Raw genomic sequence first — 19,984 nt, forward strand, 5'->3', positions numbered from 1 at the left:
CAGAGGCAGGAATTCTGAAAACTACCAGGTATAGCCAAAAAGAAAGTCCAAAAAGCAAAAAAGAAAAGTGAAACATTTAAAGCAGACATCCTAATCCCTATTAGATTTATGTTTTGGGAAAAATGTTCAGATGGCCAGTGCAGAAGCAACTGGTATTGATCAGTTGGAGGAAAGAGGCTGAGATTTTTGTTCATTTTGCTGATCTGGTCTGGTGCAATGTTAGTGGACTGGAAATTAGGCAGTTGTCATATGCAGCTGTCGTTGAGCAGAAAAATTGCTAACACAGAAATAGTAAGACAGGGTGTATGAAGTTTTCTTTCTCAAATGAGTGAAAGTCATGGTGAATAGACAGACACTTGTTAAAGAAGACACACACATGGTCTACAGACACATTGAAAGTACGCAATGTACTTACTCTTTGGGAATTGTATGTGAAATCCACAATGAGAACGTCACACTCTTGAGAATCCATTCTCAATATCTTTTAAAGGACATATTAAAAGACTCCTTTCTCAGGAGAATATTAAAAGGCTTAAAAACAACCTTTAGCAAGGACATAGAAAGAAACTTTGGTATGCTATTGGTGGGAATGTAAATCCATGCAGCCTTTATGGAAAACAGGATGAAGATTCCTTTAAAAATAAAAATGGAAATTTCATATGTCCCAGCAATACCACTCTTAAGCATTTATTTGAAAGATATGAAAACTGCATCAAAAGGTATTTTCACCCCTATGTTTATGCAGCACTATTTACAGCAGTGAAAACATAGGCTCAACCAAAATATCTATCTACAGAAGATTGGGAAAGGAAGTAGAAGTCTAATCACTCAATGGATTATTACTCTGTTAAAGAAAAAAAAGATTAAAGTGTACCATTGAGCAAAATGGGATGGTCTTAATGTGACTGTGCTGAGTAGAATAATTCAGGAAGTGAACAATAATTACTGGATGATCCCACTCATGTGGAATAAAAATAACTAAAGTTAACAAACTGGTAACAGCCAACCCAACTAGTTACTAGATTCACTAAAAACTATTATGGCTACCGAAGAGAAAGGGGAGAGAGTAGAAGAACGGGGGTCTTTTTGGCGGTGGATGGGACTGGCACTCTGGTGGCTGAGAGTTGCATTAGCACATAAAGATATAGAAGGAAAAATCTCCTAATATTACAAGCCAAAGAAGAAGCTAACATTAAAAACTCTCCTTTTATTTTCCAATTTAATAAGCACTTTCATTGTCGATTCCATGAGATGTATTTTATTAGAATCTGTGTTATAGGGAGCCAGAGATATAGCATGGAGGTAAGGCGTTTGCCTTTCATGCAGGCCTGTGGTTCGAATCCCAGCATACCATATGGTCCCCTGTACCTGCCAGGGGCGATTTCTGAGCATGGAGCCAGGAGTAACCGTTGAGCGCGCTGTTGGGTATGACCCAAAAACCAAAAACCAAAAACCAAAAAAAAAAAAAAAAAGAATCTGTGTTATGGAGATCTACAGTGTTTCAGTTGGCTAGTGGAGACACAAGTACTTTATTACCAATCACAGAAAGCAAGTGGAACTGTCAAGCTTGCGGTGATTTGGGTGGGGGGAACTTTATGTACTGGGTTGCTCAGTTTGTTTGCTTATTTTTGCCTAAAGGTCATGCAGGCTATCATGAGTGGACTGTGGTACTCAAACCCAACACCCAGCCATAAAGCATGGAGGGATTTGAGCTCCTACTTGGAACAATTTAAAGTTGATCTTGAACAATTTTGCTGAACTTAATTTCCTCATGTGTGAAATAATGTTTGTGAGTGAGATGACCTTTAACATTATATCACTTGAAATACTTGCATTATTTTTTATCCAAATAAACCAACTTAAATGTCCCTGTATTTGGATGAATATTTTTTAACTTTGTCCCATCGTAATTAGCTAACAAGAAAACAATCTGAATAAGTAAACTTCATTTTCTTAATTCTAAGAGATTAATACTATTACAATCTACTTTTGGTTATTAGGGAGAGTTTGGCAGACTATTAAACTGCCCCCCCTTAACTGGGCATTTTCAATCTTATGATTTGATTTTTTGTTCCTTATCTACTGCCTAGTATAAATGCTAAGCTTTGTAAAAGGAATGTATAGAAAAATTGCCCTCTTTTTTCCCTTTGGAGATGACAAGTTTTAAATTCTGAGCTCAAATTGTTTGAGAATTCTCCTGATATTTCAAGGGGAAGGAGACATAGAAAACAAGACAAAAGCCGGTTCAGGGTTGAGAAATAGCTTATCCACTTGAAAATTCCCCCTCTCTCCCTATTGCCAGGGCCCTTTTGCTTTGTAAACAAGTATGCAAGGGCTGGAAAGAATGGCTCCAAACAGTAGGAGTCATCACAGACAACCTGAAAAATCAGTGGCTGAAGCCAAAGCTCTTTCTCATTCAGTGAAAGTACCATGGGTGGGAAGAATGGAGGTGGCAATAGAGTTCAGTCTGTGCCTGATCCATGCAGTCCTTCAGGAGCCCAGGCTGACCCACTGACCATCTGCAAAGCGTTTAAGGTTCATCCTGTGTCAAAATTGAGGAGCAAAAGCTTTCCATGGGAGACCTGAAGGAAGTTCTGTATTTCCTATGGAAGATTTTTGGGGGCCTGGCTTGATATCATCACTTCCATCAACATTGCACCAGCCCATTCCCAGGCCCCTCAGCTACATATTAGGTAGCTGAAAAACAAGGTCTGTGTGCCAAGGAAGAGAAAGGGCAATATTTTGATTACAACTGAGTGGTTTCTGCCTCATCCAGGTTTATTGATTCTGTCTAGGTCTTTTTCTTCATACCTATCTCCATTCTACTTCATGTCTGCAACTGTTGATAAAGTACTTCCAAGGTGATTCCTACTTGCTATGAGAAGTTTGAAAATATTTTAAAGAGTAGTACTGTTTGTTAGGTAGGCATCTGATGCTTATGGTGCAACTTCAAGTTTCTTGATGAGTTCTCATTTTTTCCCCTTTTGGTTTGGGAAGATTGCTGCTAGCAATGATTGGGGACCAGGTGATGCTAGAGATATAAGTCTAATTTCTAACAGATACTAGTTGAGTATATTGGTTTCCAAGGGAGACAGAATGATCACAGTTGACATTAAGTTGTAGATGTAGATTGGGCTTCAGTTCTGTGGAAATAACTAGAACTATTACTCCTCAAGTATTATCAAATACAAAGATATCAGTAACCAAAAACATTCTGGTTCTCTCATTTCATTTATCATTTTGTAGCATTATGTCATGATGCTTTGAGAACTTTCCAGGGAAACAGCATTGCTTTTGCTGGTGAAAAAAGTGGTTCTCAAAGTGTGGTCCTTGGACCACAGCATTAGTTGCTCTAAAAACTTGCTAGAAATACATATTCTCTGCCCTGCTGAATTAGAAACTCTGGGAATGGGATCCAGTGGTCTGGGTTTTCACAGGTCCACTTCAGAGAATATTCTAGAACCACACTCATCGAGTGGAGTTGGATTACTGCTAAAACATTTCATTTCAAGGACCAGGTCAAAAGACTATTACTTGAAATTGTTTTGCAGAATATACGTCTCTTTTTATTGCTGTGAGTGAAAGAGTTCTGTGGAAAACTCACACAATGAAAAGATTGCTGAGAGCCCTCAGAAGTTATTAGGGCAAATAGTTTCCAAAGGTACCAGTCAATGGAAATTTAAAGACCTGTGGACACACTCTAGGAGACTGGGGAGAACTCAGCAGCAGACAGCATGCCTTGCATACTTGAGGCCCTGGGTTCAAATCCTGTTACTCTCCCCCATCAAACATAGACTTGTATATCTAGGTATTCCCTACAATAAAATGTATGATAAACCTTGACTATGTTTTAATGTACAAATGATGACCCAAGTTTTTCTCTCAAAATACTCTGAATCATCTGTCAGGAAGAAATGGTTTGGGGACCCCTTAATTATTGTTGTGTACTCACTATCTTCCAGTGTGCTCTGTACGGAAGAGACATATCATAAACCTTTATATTAAATGAATTCGTGAGTAGAATAGTCATTTCATGTATTCAGGTTCACTTAGACAAAAGAAATACCCCTTAAATGGGTTATTCCAGGCACTGTTAAAGAATATGGGCTGTTTTGGGTAATGTGAAGAGTTTGGGCAGCAGTAAAGGATCCTATATCCCCAACATTCAGAATAATGCCTACAAATTCTCTAAGAGAGAGGAAAGCAGATATTCCATATCTTAAAATGCCTATAAAGATCACGGCTGCTGTTTATTCACCGTTTTCAGCAACAAATAATATTTATAAATTTTGGCTCTATTGCCCCCTGGGGACTAGATTATCTTTTGGGGTAGGAGCTGCCCAGGGCAATTGCCCATTGCTACAGCCTCTCTTCTACCCCCTCCATTGTGACAACCAAAATGTCTCCCAACACTGCCAAGTGTCCTTTGGTATGCTCAAAACTGCCTAGGTAGAGAATCAGGGCTTTAATCCAATATTAGAAAGTGCAGCTTCCATCAATTCCAAGGTATCAAACCGACTTCAAGAAGAAGCATGCGATCCACAATTGGGGTCTGTGTGCATGTCAGCCTTATTGACACTCTCATTCATGGAAATGTCCCCACTCTTATTGTCTTTGTGGTGAAATGCTTTAAATAGACCTCTTTTTCTCATTTCATGTCTTGAGAGGTAGAAGCGACAAAAGCATACAGGCATCACACAGGTAACAAGAAAACGACTTTGGAAATCTTGGGAGTTTTTATATCCCAAACTTTCATGGTTAGAAGATAGAATCCTTATGTCACCTTCTGTAAATGAACACTAGGAAATCAAGACTTTTGAAGATGCGAGTATCTTTCTGTCAAAACTAGCTGTTTTCCAGTCATTCAACAATTTAACCCTCACAACATACAGGGCACTTAGACACTAAGTGTTTTAGCTACTGGCATTTGAATATATCAGAAAAATGGTAGTGGACACAGCAAGGAAATCCGGGCTCTTTTCCAAAAGGACAGCCCCACACATGTTACCATGGCAAAACGAGATGAGTTTATAGTGCTACCAAGCACGCTGTTGGCATATGTTGTAAATAAACAATTTAAGGGCCAGCTTTTTGACAAGTGAACGCACACACATATGAAGCATTCTGAAAGCCAACACCGTTTCTGAAAAGTGTGAAGGGAAAATGATCAGAAGAGAAGAAGGAAGCCAAGAAGAAAGGCACTGAGGTTCAACTGAAGTGCCAGGCTGCTCCCCACAGGAAATCACACTTGGGGAGTACCAAGGAGCTAGAACTTCAGAACTCATTCTCTCTTTAACATTCAGGGCATGACCAGTCTATGAAAACAAAACATCCCTAGACTGTTGGGGGGGGGCAGGAAAAATGCACAGTCTAATTTTTCACTTCATAAAAATATTGATGCCACTAACAATCAAGTTATTAGAATCACCCCCACCAAAAGAAACCAGAACCTGTCAAAAAAGTCAATTATTAAGAGAGTCTATTAACACGACAGATGAAGATCTGAGGTGAGAAAAAACATGCATATAACAAAGCCCATAATTTGGAAATTGAGGGAATCAAAGTGAAACGGTTAATTACTAACAAAGACAACAACAGGACTTCTTTTGTCTTCTGTGGTGAATGCACAATTAGCACTTAATACTAAGACTGAGGAATAAACCATCTATAATCTACTGAAAAAGACCATCTGCTTCTATAAATTTGGTTCTTATACACTTGCCAAAAGAAGAGAACATATTAACAAAATAATGGGCCGTGCACGGTTAATTGCTGGGTTGTTTGCAGTTGTGCTGTTGCTATTAGAATTTAATAAGCCATTCCTTCTGCTAAATTAATAAGCAGCCAAGATTATGTAATAACTGTGTTCAGCTGCTAATTATTTTTCCCATAATTCCTTTTCCTACCCCCCAAACTGCCACCTTTTTTGGGGGGGGGCTGAAACACCAGTGACTTCTACTGTGTCATCAGCAGTCCCATCCTCTGTTTCTGCATCACAGATGAACATCAGGAGCATAACCAATGAGTTAAAATTTGAAGGTGGTTATCCTGGGAGTCTTAAGGAAATCTGGGCTTTTACAGAAAAAGAGAAGAGCAGTAGTTAGATTTGGAAGGCGAGTTTTCATTGCATAGTATTAGATCTGTCTCTTAACTGGCTAAAGATATCAATTTAGTGTAGTCAGAAAGAGACAGGGCCATTAACAAATACCTTTGAGGCATGCTTGGTGAAAAGGCAGAGAGAAATTTGGGTAGGGGGCCAAAGCCCACAAGGCAGCTTTGTGTCAACCACTTCTTTAATATTCCAGTATATATTATTCATACATGTTTGTAGGCAATTTTCCAAGTCACACAGTAGTGCTTAAGGGGGGTGTATTATACATTTTTATTTTCCAAGAGCACTTAAAACGTCTACAAATACTAAGTTTTATAGCCATTTTAACACACACAAAATAATATAAACCTTTTAGATTGCTTAAATGTAGCAGCAGAAAAACTTAATATTTCTTTTTTACTTTGGGCCACTAAAAAAATTCTGTCGATTATGTTTGGGATCCTCTAGAAAAAAAGGTGCAGTTCAACAAAAGCAATTTTCTAGCTTCCTTTGTAAGAACCCAGTGACGGGGTAATAATGAATAGCATTCGACATGAGAAACCCGCGGCTGTTCAAGCAAGGTCACTTAATCCCATGGGGCTCCCGTTTCCTCATCTGTAAAAGATGAGTCGGTCTGATGATCCGTCCATTCTTTCATTCCCCCCAAAAAGAACATCCATTATATGGCAGGCACAATGCTGAACACTATGGCTTTTCACGAACTGATCATTCTATAGTCCTTATCAGTCAACTCACATCTATTTGTGTTGCACGGCCGTGAACTGGGTTGGAATGCAAAATGAACCAAATGCAAGCCGGCTAAAGGAAGGTTAATTGGGCAGGTGGGCTGAAAGAGGGAGTCGCTTGTACAGGGTCTGTGGGTGAGGTTTTCTTCAAAAACGGTGATATTTGACAGGAAGGGCATGCCCGGCAGAGTCAGATCGCTGCAAGACTCCAGAGACACCCGGGAGGCTCTGAGAAAGGGGATCGGAATCCTTGCAGATGGGCAGTCTGGCCTTTGGGGCCGAGCACCGGACAGTAAGTCATCAGATCGGCAGCTAAGAGTGGGCGAGGGAAGCCTAGGGCAAAGCAGCGCTGGGGTGCGGCTGCAGCTGCAACTGGCCCCAAGGGGGAAAAGGGCCAGATTCCAGACACTTTTGCGACAGAATAACTGCAAAAACAGCCCCCCCAATCCAGTCCCTTGTGAACGCTTTCGCAAGCTGCACGCACGAGCAGATTTGTTTGCCGACAGTTGCAGCACGCACGCTGGTCCCTCACCATCAAGAGAGCGGTTCTGACATCTCCCCGGACCGCTCTCTTGGGGATCCAGGGCGCGGGAATCAGCCAAGCCCGCTCGATCCCTCCCTCGCTCGCCTCTGCCTCCTCCCGCGCCCCCACCCAGCAACCGGGTCGACAAAGGGCGCGCGGAACCCTGACCTCCCGGCACCGGGCAGCCGGGGCGCGAGCCCGGAGCGGGCATCCAGGAAGTGCGGGGCGGAGGGCGCCGGCGCGCCGGCCGCGCGGCAGCCGCTTCCGGGTCCCGTGGCCAGACTTCCGGTGGGCGCCGCCCCTCGCGGGAGCGGGCGGCCAATCAGCGGGCTCGCCTGCTGGCGTTCGCCGGCGCGACCGCCTCCCCCGAGGAAGACGTCCTAAGGGCTTCCCGCCCGCCGGCCGGCCCGCCCCTGCGCCGGCTGCCGCCGCGGCTCCTCCCTCGCCCGGCCCCCAAGGCGGGGTCTGCCGGCTAGCCCTCCCCTCGCCGCCCGCTTTCCACTCAGCCCGCGGCTCCCCGCCTCCCGGCACCACGGCTTCCCTCCTGGAGCCCGGCGACGCGGGCTTCCCCAGCGCCGCCGCCGCCGCCGCCGTCTCGCCCACCGGCCGAGCCTCGCCGCGCCCGCGGCCCGCGGCCGCCGTAAGTCCGGGGGCCGGGGATCGCGCCTGGAGGGGATCGGGACAGGGGGCGAGAGTCGGGCGCGCCCCCCCGGCCCCGAGGGCGCCCCCGCCGCCCTTACCCGACCCCCGATCGCCGGCGAGGGGATCCCGCGCCGGGCAACTCACTTGTCTGGGCGTCCGCACCCCTCTCTGCACTCCGCGCCCGGCGATGGGGGCCGGTGCCGGCGCCGCAGCCGCCCCGCGGCACCTGTGGTTTCGGGGATCGCCTTAAGTTTTGGCCGGGAATTGCCGGCAGGGGCTCGGGGCGCCCCGATGCGCCCCCCGGCGCAGCGGCCGATGCCATTGTCCAGCCCGCGCCCGGCTGTCAGCTCGCTCGGGGCTGGAGCCGCCGAGCCGGGATCGCTGGCCTCGCGCCCACTCCGCCGCCCAGCCTTTGTTTTTGGGATGCCACCCTCGAGGAATCGGGGTGCCCGGGGATTTGCGGCAAAAATCAAAGCCGATCGGGGGGGGGCGCGGCGGGGACCGGGGGAAGTGGAAGGAAGCGAAGCTGGGGTCGGGCGCCCGGGGAGCGTCCCGCGGTAGCGCAGAATTGACTAACCCGGAGCGGAATTCGCGCTGGGTCCTGTTAAAGTGGGATGTTGCGGGCCGCCCCGGACCCCACTGCGGTGTGTGCCGGGCGCCCCGGCTGCCTTTGGCCGATGCCCCAGCCCGCAGCCCTTCTGGCCGCGGGGGATGGATGGATCCTGGGGAGTCCGGAATGCGGTTCTAGTCGCCAAGTTCTCCGCTAACGGATTTGCAGTGAGCGGCGCTGAGCGGCGGCTTTCCCCGGGGCTTGCTTGCTGTGTCCCCCCCACCCACTCCCCGCCTTTGGAATGTGGCTCCTTTAGCGGGACCTGCCCGGGCGCCCACTGGGATGGCCCTGGCCGTTGGGCCGTTGATTTCGGGGCAGCGACGCGTTGGAAGTGAGCTCGAAGAAGCCTCTTGCAACTTGCATGAACTTCGATTGCTGCATCACAGATTTCTCCAGACCTCGCCAATGCCGGCTTAGGCTGCCCCCCCCCCCCCAAAGCGACAGGCTTTTCTTTTCTTTCTTGGCGAAATTTCGGGCCCCTCGGCCGCTCGGCTGTTTGTGGGAAATTCCCCCCCACCCCATGTTCAAATCCAAGATGGTGTGGTACCTATTCAGCATCAGGCTGGCCAGCTTACTGGCCCTGTTAGCACTGTAAGAGAAATTTCCAAGAGTTAAAAGGGCAAAGAAAAGCGGTCCGCGATTCTGCCTCCCATTTGTATCTTTGTAGAAGAACGCTGATCTCTCTGCAGTTGAGAAGCCCGGTTGAGTTGCCAGCTGCTTTGCTCCCCAACGTGCGATCTATAGACTTGCAGATTTCGAATCCCTGTTATTTAAAAATAGTTTCAGGGCCAGATGCGGTAGAGCGCCACATCTTTGCCTTCCCCGTTGCTCGTTTGGTTGTTTTAAATGGGATGAATGTCTTGTTATGTCTCTGACTGTAACTTATTCTGGCTTTACAGGTTTCTGTTTTTCCATACGAGTAGCATTAACTCTCTGCTTTCTGTACCTATTTCTGTTGGAATTTTTTAAAGAAGGGATGACATTAAAAATATCAGGCTTATCAAGAAAAGCGTGCATAAAAAAACCCGTCAAACAAAAGACAGAAAGAAAATGTGCGTTTAAGGGGATGGGGGCGGTAATATTTTAGCTCTTCGGCTAAAAATATATAAGCCTAACCCGAAGACACCATTTGCAGTGATGGCAGTCTGTCTACAAGTGATTCTGGGACTAAAACAGTCTCTGATTGCAAGGTGGCAAAATCTCCTGCTTTCAAATGCACCTAAACAATTGATGTCAATGATTCTCTTGGTTCAGAGGTTCTACAGCACAGGTAGACAACAGTTTCTGAATTGCAAAAATTCTCTTTTATTTTCTCCTCCAAATGTTTACCAACTTATTACCTGCATTACTTGTTTGTTGTTTTTTTTTCCACTCCCACACTTCTCCCAACTTACCGGGAACAAGGTAGGGTGGGGATATTTGCATTTAATGGGAAACTCTTTCTAGGAGAAATCCCTGCTGCTATGACTGATTATCATCATTGGTGGCGTTAAACTACTAGCCCTGGAGCCTCACTGGGAAAACCAGTAGTCATCCCACTCTTTAACTTGCCCGAATATTGCCTGTGATCTTGGTTCTGTTTATCTTCACAGATGCAGTTTATGTTACTTTTTAGTCGTCAGGGGAAGCTTCGCCTACAGAAATGGTATGTCCCACTGTCGGACAAAGAGAAGAAGAAGATTACAAGAGAACTTGTTCAGACCGTCTTAGCCCGGAAGCCTAAAATGTGCAGCTTTCTTGAATGGCGTGATCTGAAGATTGTTTACAAAAGGTATTTTTTTTTTATCAGAAAGGAGAAAGACTGAATCTACCGTTCAGTCTCCGATACTGTAAAAATTGCCGTGTGGAGAGATGACATTTAGAAATAACAATAAAGATTGAGATGAAACAGGCTTAAAGTAAATCTTTATGTTTCTCCATTGTTTTCCTTGGTTGCCTAGGCTTAAATGATAAGAATCAAGGAAATACTTAAAAATATTGTCTAATTAATGACTAATGATTTCTCATGCTTAATCATCTATTTAAGACAATTTAATCAATTCCTTTCTTTGCCAGGGAAAACAGGGTTGGCATCTTAAGTTGTGTGACTTGTTGATTGCATTTCAATATGATTTGTTCCTCCTTTCCCACACCCCCAAATCTTTACTGACTGGTATTTGGCATGTCTTGTATCTTACTTTAGAATCTTTTTTTCATCAACACCTCGGATGCAGGGACCATATTAGTCATATGTCACAAACATACAGGATATGTTTTTTAGTAGTATTTATTAATTGCAGGCACATGTTCTGCTGTGGTGGAGGTGAGAATAGATCTGATAATATCCCCAAGAATAGATGTTTAAATAGTTGATGTTGCCAAATGATTCAAGTTGGTTTGAACACTAAGCTTTATTGGGGGAGGGGGGTCATCACAACCTACCAAGTTTGTAGGGCTTGCTCCTGGCTCTGTGCTCAGGAATTGCTACTGGTGGGACTCTGGAGAGTCTGAATTTTATCTCAGTATCCTTTCTTTCACTCCAGTTATGTTTTTTTAAGAGACTTTTTTTTAAGTAATACAATGGAGATTACTTAAATATTATAATCTCCTCTTTATAATGGGATAATTTTGGGGTTGGTTTTATATCCAGTGTTTTATTGTTGAAACCAATTTTGGGGGGTCCACACCTGGCTGTGCAGACTACTACTGGTTCTCTGCTATCAGAAGTGATCCCTGGCAGTCTTCGGGGATACCTACCATATGTGGTACTAATGAATCTGAACTGGAGTTGGCAGCATGCAAAAACAAGCATCTTATTCCCCAGGGTACTATCTCTGTGGCCCTGGTCATAGCATTGTAGACCTGGGAAGTGACTCAGAATAATCTAGCCAAGAGACTTCGTTGGTTTGGGTGCCATGCCAGGAGATGCTCTTGGGCTACTTCCAGCTCTATGCTCAGAGTCACTCCTGGCAGTGCTCAGTGGAGCAGATGTATCTTAGGACACTAACCTTGGCCTACCTCACCCTGTGCAAAGCAGGTACTTATTCTGCGGTGCAACTTCTCTGGCTCTGCCAGGGATTTTTTGTTTGTTTGTTTGTTTTGGGGTCACAGCCAATGAAGCTCAGGGGTTACTTTTGGCTCTGAATTCAGAAGTCACTCCTGGTAAGCTCAGGGGACCATATGGGATGTCAGGGTTCAAACCGGGGATCTATCCTGTTTCGGCCGCAAGCAAGGCAAATGCCTTACTGCTGTGCTATCGCTCTGGCCCTTCCAGGATTTTTTTTTGTTTTTTGTTTTTTGTTTTTTTTGGGGGGTCACATCCGGCAGCACTCAGGGGCTACTCCTGGCTCTATGCTCAGAAATCGCTCCTGGCAGGCTCAGGAGATCATATGGGATGCCGGGATTTGAACCACCATCCTTCTGCATGCAAGGCAAATGCCCTACCTCCATGCTATCTCTCTGGCCCCGTCCAGGGATTTATTTTTAAGCATTATGCACCAAGGATAGAAATTAAAATGGTGCCAAGTGAAGTGGAACCTTAGCCCCCTGCAAACTTAGCATTCACCTTCTAATAGGAAGTGGTTCCTGGGTGTAGAAGGAACCACTGCTGCTGAAACACCAGGTTTGCTAAAAAAAAATAAAGAGTTGGGGTAAGGGAAGAGACCTCTCTCTGGGCCTGGCTACTTGATAAGTGACAGAGCAGCTAGAGCTCAAATCATAGGCAGGAAGGCCAAGATCTATTTCAACAGATGGAAAAATATGATTTGCATTTCTTATAAGGTTGTCATGGGTGGGGCTGGGAAAATGGTAAGCGGGGAGGGCACTTGCCTTGCATGTGGCTGACCTGGGTCTAATCCTCGGCATCACATATGGTACCCCAAGCACCGCCAGGAGTAACATCTGAGCGTTGCTGGGTGTGCCCCCCTACCCCCAAATAAAGATTGTGATTGGAGAATGGAGGTAGATGTTAGGAATGGTACAGGCCCCAATTTGAAGACTGCTTCGGTCCGAGGTTCTTCAAGCTGGCAGCTGCTACGTGCTTGGCAAAGGGAACGGAAAGACAGCCTTGACCCTGGTAAGTTCTAGAAGTCTTGAGAAGTCTTTGATGTAGGGAGGGTAGTGAAAGAGGGTGTGGAGCGAGAGGATTCTCTGTTTCAGACAGAGCGATGCCTAGTAAGCAAATGAACTTGAAGAGGTCTAAGTTGTCTTGGGGGTGAGCTTATGCATGGAAATGGGGGGAAACTGAGGCATGGTGTTAGCTCAGAAGCAGTCAGACAGTAGTTGGTGATGAGGAAATCTAGTATAGTCAGGTATATCCTCAGGGAATGTGCGTCCTAAAAATATTAAGGTGCTGCAGAGCCCTGGATTTCCTCCCCAGCACCACATGATTCCTGAACACTATAGGTCTGGCTCTCAACCTTCAGCCCCACTCCCCCAGCCCCTAGAAAGAATACCAGGACTGGGTGGGACTATGGTATAGCTTATGCCTCCCATACATCTGACTTGGTTGATCCCTGGAACCACCAAGAAAAAAAAGGAAAGGAAAAAAATCCCATTGCCAAAATGTCACATAAAATTCAATTAAGGCATTGATTAGATTAAAATATGCAAACACTGAGCATTTCATAACATGTCCTTTGTTGGAGCAGTTTCAGTGGCTTAGTTGAGGCAGGACTTGTGAAGAAATGGGGTGAAGTGTGAAAAGGTAGAAACACTCAATTAGCAAGTGTAGACTATTTGGGGGAGCTTTGCTCTGAAGAACTGAAGAGGAGGTGGCCGTGCATAGACAGGAATGAAACTGGGTTTCCAACGCGTGGGACTTGTTTCTAGATAGGGGAAGGAGTCCCCCGTGTGGAGGAAGGAAATACCAGCAAGGGAATCCAGGTTCCTGTAGCCCAAGGAAGGAAGGAACTTTCAATTGCAGGAAAGGAAGGTCACAGGTTTTCCTGCATAGAGTGAGCCTGCAAGCCCATCCAAGTAGGGACCCCTGCTTTTCCTTCAAAGGCTAAACCGCTAATCTGCCTTGACTTGGATGCTGACAGTTCCTGAAAATAAAGGGTGGATTTAGAAAAGCCACATCATGGATAGCATCATTCACACATGGAAGTTAGCATTTATAATTAGTTTTTCAATACCTCCCCTCATCTTATATTGAAAAACTTATCTATTGAGCCACAGAAGAACTGTTGTGTGGGTTTTTTTTTGATATTGGCAATTTGTTTTCTCTAGGCCAGCTGGAAGACAAGACTTGTAAAGCCAAATAATTACAGCTTCACTCCTGAGAAATTCTAAACTAGCACTTTTGCTGCTCATATTAGCAAATTATCTTTATATTTTCCCTCAAAGGGGTTTCATCTATATTCTTCATCCAGATTATTTTAGATACAAATTGTCCCTCTTTTTGAGGGAGGAGAGGAATGAAACTACAGATAGGAGAATAGAAAAATTGGAACCTTGAGTTCTGTTTCGTTTGTGCCATTGGCAAGTTTTGTAACTTTGTCACAAAAGTCACTTTGCCCGTGACTCCTCATTTCTGAAATAATGCTCTGGAAGATCTCTTGAAAATAAAACAACTATGCTTTATTGAGATTCCTGTTTTGTGCAGAATTTTAGGCAAGAGCCACTAGATTAAAGTCTTAAAATGAATTTAATGATACAGCTCCAAATTACTAGCTTGAGAATTTCTCGAAGACTACTGTATTGATTTTCTTTACTAACAAAAGAATTTTAATGGCATATCATGAGTATTGAGGACAATTTAGTTACATACATCCTGTCACCTAATATTTAGCTGACTGCAACAGTCATGTGTTTTAAATATAAGAATAGGCACTTTGAGTTGTTCTGAGTGCCAGCAATTAAAGTCAGCCTTAATCCACCCTGCTAAAATTAACCAAACATACCTTTCTTACTAGTGTATTACTAATTTTGCTTCAGATTTAGAGTACAAATATGCAATAAGAGAACAAAATGGCCTCCTTGAATTTTTAAAAACTATTCTTTTAAAGGAATATATTTCAAGTTCTCTTAGGAATCTTTGGCTAAGTCAGTATAACAGTTCCTACTTCTCTCCTTTAAAAATCACAGAAACGTTGCTTTGAGTGTACTTTCATTTTTGCCAGCTGCAAGACACTTGATTTAGTACAGTTCCTGCCTGTAGATTTAATATAAAATTTTGTCTCTGGAGTCAAATCACTGTTCCTGGACAGATGACTCAATTAAACTTGGGTCCCTATAAATGCAAGTAATAACCATTTCTCTCTGGAAGAGTTGTTGTGGGGATTAAAATGGCAACATATGTCAGAGCGGTAGCCAACATTTAGTTCCTCGCACTGAATGAGGACACCATGAATGTTTTATGCTTCTGCCTCTTCCATAAGCATTCTGGGGAAGAGGTGTCTGATAATCATGGTGACTAGATGTTTTTCCTATACTCCCCAAATCATCACAATTGAATACCCCTTCTCTTTCTGACTGAAAGCAAATATTGAGATAGTGTGGCAGCCTTAAAAAAACTATTTGGTACCTAGACACAGAATATTTACGTGAATATATTCAAATTATTTGTATCATTTATATCTTTGACTAATGTTTAAATACTATTGATAAAGAAGTGACGATGTTCCCTGAGCCGGAAGTAGCCCCTGAGCATTGCCATGTGTGACAGAAAACACAAACAAAAAGCCAGGGTAATTCAAGCAGTTAATTAACAGCACTGCAGAAGTTGAAAATGAGTGTGAAGGGGGAACTGGACATGGCTTCCTGGCCCAGAGCTTGCCTCAAAGGTTGAGGCTGAGCCATGGTGAGATCCTGGCACTGGGCACACCCAAAACCTGAGGAAATCTAATTTTAGCCCAAGCAAGTCTATTTATAATGTTTCTTTATGTTGGTTTTTGTTTAGCATTATGCCAGATTTTTTAAATTCTTACTCCAGGAAATACAGTATCTTCTGTGTAGTGATCATGAACTAAAGATAATGAAGAGTTTGGTTTAAAGCTCTTTTTGTCTAAAAAGGTTCATTACCTTTTAGACAAATAAGCAAAAACATAGGGTGGACAGAATGGGCACAAAATCATGCCGAGTCTATTATGGGGAGAGATAGCAAAGGTCCAGGTCAGATCAGATTTTGCTTGTCCTGGTATAACTTGTCATGCCCTAAGTTCTCTCCCTTTCTCCTTCCTTCCTTCTTGCCTTTCCTCCCTCTCTTCATCCCTTCTTCCTTCCTACTCTTCTCCCTTCCTCCTTTATTACTTCCTCCCTCTCTCCCTCCTGCCCTTACTTACTCCTTCCCTTTTTCCTTCGTTCCCTCTCTCCTTCCATCCTCCCTACCTCCCTTCCTCCTTCCTCCCTCTTCTCTCTCTCCTTTTTTCCTCCCCTTCCATCTTTCCTTCCTTCGTTCCTTCCTCCATCCTTCCCATCTCTCTTCCTCCCTCCCTTCCTCGCTCCCTTATTTCCTCTCCTTCCATCCTTCCTCTCCCCTTTTCCTTCCTCTCCCTCTCTTCTCTCTCCCTCTATTCTTCCACCCTCCTTCCCTTCCTCCTCCATTATCTCCCTTCCTTCTTCCCTTCCTCTTTTCTTCCTCTCCCTCCCTTCTTTCTTCCTCCTTTCCTCACCCTCCTTTCCTTCTTTCTCCCTCAATATCTTCTTCCTCCCTCCATCCCTCCCTCCCTCTCTCTTCCTTCTTCCTTCCTTTCTCCTCCCCTTCCTTACTCCTTCTATCCCTCTCTTCCCTTTCTTTCTCCTTACTCCCTCCCTCTCCCTCTTGCCCTTCCTTCCTCCTTTCCTCCCTCCCTGCATCTCTCCCTCCCTCCTTCATGGTGCTTGCTTTAGGAAAGGTCAAATAAGATGAAATGTTTTGATAGTGAAATTAAGTGTTATGCAAACACTACTTAGTCTCACACTGAAGAGCAGGGATTTACTGATCCCCAAACTTGCATTGTGCATGTATATACTATTTTATATTAATGTTTTGAACAGTAAACTCACATTGTATTTTCTAAAAATCACTTAAGATGCTCCTAACTGAAAATTAGTCTCAACTGAGAGGTCTTTGATTTTGATTATTTTGGCTTTGTGTTTGGGTGCTAGAAATCCAGGACCGAGTACCTGTGCCTTGTGAGCTCTTTCCTGAGCTGTGTCCACAGCCTATTTTGGTTCTTCTTCAAAGCACTGACTCTACAGAAAGCCGTTTGAAAATACACTTACCATCTCCTCAGAGGATCTAGTGAGCTTTTGCTATGCCTCTAGGTTGTATGTTAATGTCTGGCTTTCTTACATCAAGGGTAACTGAGTCCAATGTGATAGAATCCTCATTTGGAATAGAATGTAAGTTTTCCAGCCTTCTTTCTTGATCAAGACTAAAGTAACATTTAAAGGAGAGAAAACGAAGTAAAACTAAGACCTGTCCTCATTTTTTTTAAACTTCCACAATTATTACTTATTCTTTGTTTTTATCCCAAATCCTGTAAATTGTTTTTGAGTGCTGCTTATAGGTAGGGGCTGAAGAAGTAAGAGAGGGACTCCAGGGATTAATATGCTTTTTCTTTTTGTTTTACTTTTTCTTTATTTTGGTGTGGGGCCATACCATGTGGTGTTCAGGACTTCTTCCTGACTGTGCTTAGTTAGGGATCACTCCTGGTGGGCCTCAGGAACTAGCTGTGGTGCTGGGGATTGAACCCGGGTCAGACACATGCAAGCCAAGCATCCTACCTGCTGTACTATTGCTCTGGCCCCCTTTGGAATTGTTTTAGGTTTAAAAAAGTAAATTTTTTGTTAAAACCCACTAGTACTCATATAAACAGAACACGGCCTCTGGATCTGTTCCTTTCAAATATTCAAGCCAAAGACATATTGACTGTGTTTTCTGTGTATATTATGCTCAAAACTTTTTTTTGCTTTTGTTTTTGGGCCATACCCGGCAGTGCTCTGGGGTTACTCCTGGCTCTGAACTCAGAAATCGGTCCTGGCAGGCTTGGGGAACTGTATGGGATGCCCGGGATTGAATCCGCGTCCATCCCAGGTCAGCTGTGTGCAAGGCAAACACCCTACCACTGTGCTATCGCTCCGGCCCATATGCTAAAAACTTTTTAAAAGAATATTGATTGTGTAAGAGTAGCTTCAGGATGCATTTCAGTTGGAGAGTTCATTTTCTTCTGTTGTGATTTGAATTTATCAACACGGTGTATTTTGTAAGTGTCAGGCAGCCTGGCTGTAGCTCTCTGTTTAATTTTTCTTTCCTTTTTCTTTCACCTGGGGCTGGAGTGAAAGCACAGCTGTAGGGTGTTTGCTTTGCATGCTATTGGACAGACCCAGGTTCGATCCCCCTGCATCTCATATGGTCCCCCAAGCCTGCCAGGAGCAAGTAGTGCTGCTGGGTGTGTCTCAGAAACAAAATAAAAATAGTGGCCACACCAGCACTGCTCAGGGCCCTCTAGACCCACATTGCCAGGAATCCAGCTCATGGCATCAGACCTGCTAGGCAAATACTTGCCCCTCACACTCACTTTCTGGGCCCATGGGTCATGTCTGGTTAAGAACAGCTGTTGTCTACTGCCTGTCATTGGATCCATGCCGGTCTCGGGCTTACAAAGGGGGAACCCCAGTGGTCTGAAGTGGAGCTCTGGGCATTGTCGGTCTGCTGCTGGGAGGGGCACTGGTCCTCAAGGGGATAACAAAGTCACTAAACTAACTGTTCACAGTTATTCATGGGAAGGAGCCTCAAGGAAGGAAAGACTTTTTCAAAGTTTCTCTTACAGATGAGTATGACTTTCATTTTTTTAGAAAGAAAGGGGAAGGGGCCATTCACCCCATGGGCCTTAAAATCCTGTGGCCAGATCCTGGTCCTTGCCACGATCGACACGAATGCTTCCCGTAGCTGCCCACAGCCCTCCTGTCTCAACTATGTGGGCCGTGAGTGAGGTGATACTGGCCAAGGGCCCTCAGCAGGAGGGGTGTTCTTCAGCCCTGCTCCAGGAGGAAGATCTAAAAGGAGAAATGAAGTCCAAAAGTCTGATGTCTTTGACAAAAAGGGATGAAAATGTGCATCTACGATATAACTGATGATAAAGTTTTTTTCACTCTCATTTATTCTCTTGCTCACAGATATGCTAGTCTGTATTTCTGCTGTGCGATTGAGGATCAGGACAATGAACTGATCACCCTGGAAATCATTCACCGTTACGTGGAATTGCTCGACAAGTATTTTGGCAGCGTGAGTAGTCTTTTGAGGAAATTGAGTGCCATTGTGTTGCTTTTTGTCTCCTATTGCAGGATTATGAATTGATCATCTTGAGAATTCTGTTTGAAAATAAACTGTGTGAAAGGGAAGCAGTGGCTTTCTTGTCAGAATGCCTAGTCAGTTAGCTGCCAAAGTCTTGACCTAATCGTTGAATTATGGTGCTGGGTGTGAAGTTCAAAATCATGAAATAGAAAGGAGTACAAACATAAGCATTAATTTTCTGGAAATGTTTGGCGTCGAATTTAGATTTGGTTAGCAGTTGTAATCACATTACCCAGGAAAAATAGGGATTTTTTTAAAAGCTCTCTTTTTATGAAGAGATAATTCAGTTGCCTGATTGGGAGCTTACACAGTCAAGCCTTAGCATATTGGCATTGTGTTTTTTAAGAGTCTGAGGATGGAAAATGAAGCTGAGAAAAATCAATGCTGCTTATTTAGCAAGATGGCCATTTTTAGAAAGAATGAAGATTGATTTACTCGGGCCAGATTTTTGTTTGTTTCATTATCTGCTAAGGAAAAGTGTCTTTTTCTTCCATTTTCAAGCTATCTTACTATGGATACATATAAGATACATCTGTTGAATGTGTTTGCCTCTCAGGTGTGTGAGCTTGACATCATCTTTAATTTCGAGAAGGCTTATTTTATTTTGGATGAGTTTCTTTTGGGAGGCGAAGTTCAGGAAACATCCAAGAAAAATGTGCTCAAGGCCATCGAGCAAGCCGACTTGCTGCAGGAGGTATGTGTCCAGCATGCCCTTGATCGTGAGCAACACTGGTAGATTTTCTTCCTGCTGGGTCATCCTCTTCCATCCTCCCACTGTCTTTCTCCCACTGTCATCCTCCCTTATGGCTGAAGCATACTCAGCACCGAGCGTCTTTGGGCACTTTATTCTCTGGGACATGCATCAATCATGGCAACTTCATGGGGGTTAGGGTTCATATTGGAAGGGGTCTGTCAGTAAGCTTTCATGTTAGTGACCCTTTTTGGACCCCCAAATTCTCGACTCCTAAGCCTTTTTGTGGACAGACTCTCCTGGAAGAAGAGGAAAGAGTCTTCAAAAGAACTAGTAAATGGGAAACCCTTTTGCTCATTAGGGTGGCTGATCAGAAGTTGACGGTGACATTTTTTTCATTGTCATTCCACATTTTTGTTTTCA

General features: G+C 44.2%; 1 protein-coding gene across 4 annotated transcripts in view; it reads left to right on the forward strand.

The window, feature by feature from the left end:
• The first annotated feature begins 7,859 nt into the window (after positions 1-7,859).
• AP1S2 (adaptor related protein complex 1 subunit sigma 2) overlaps positions 7,860-19,984 on the forward strand; it is a 31,206-nt gene continuing 19,081 nt past the window's right edge. For all 4 annotated transcript variants that reach the window (XR_007492090.1, XM_049766814.1, XM_049766816.1 and 1 more), the window contains exons 1-4: positions 7,860-8,000; positions 10,205-10,383; positions 18,693-18,801; positions 19,427-19,564. Coding sequence is in view for 3 of the 4 variants with exons in the window: in XM_049766814.1 (XP_049622771.1) it covers positions 10,205-10,383; positions 18,693-18,801; positions 19,427-19,564 (426 nt within the window). In the remaining variant the exon portion in view is untranslated. The remainder of the gene's footprint in view (positions 8,001-10,204; positions 10,384-18,692; positions 18,802-19,426; positions 19,565-19,984) is intronic.

The sequence above is a fragment of the Suncus etruscus genome, chromosome X (assembly GCF_024139225.1).
Source record: "Suncus etruscus isolate mSunEtr1 chromosome X, mSunEtr1.pri.cur, whole genome shotgun sequence".
Taxonomy (NCBI): Eukaryota; Metazoa; Chordata; class Mammalia; order Eulipotyphla; family Soricidae; genus Suncus; species Suncus etruscus.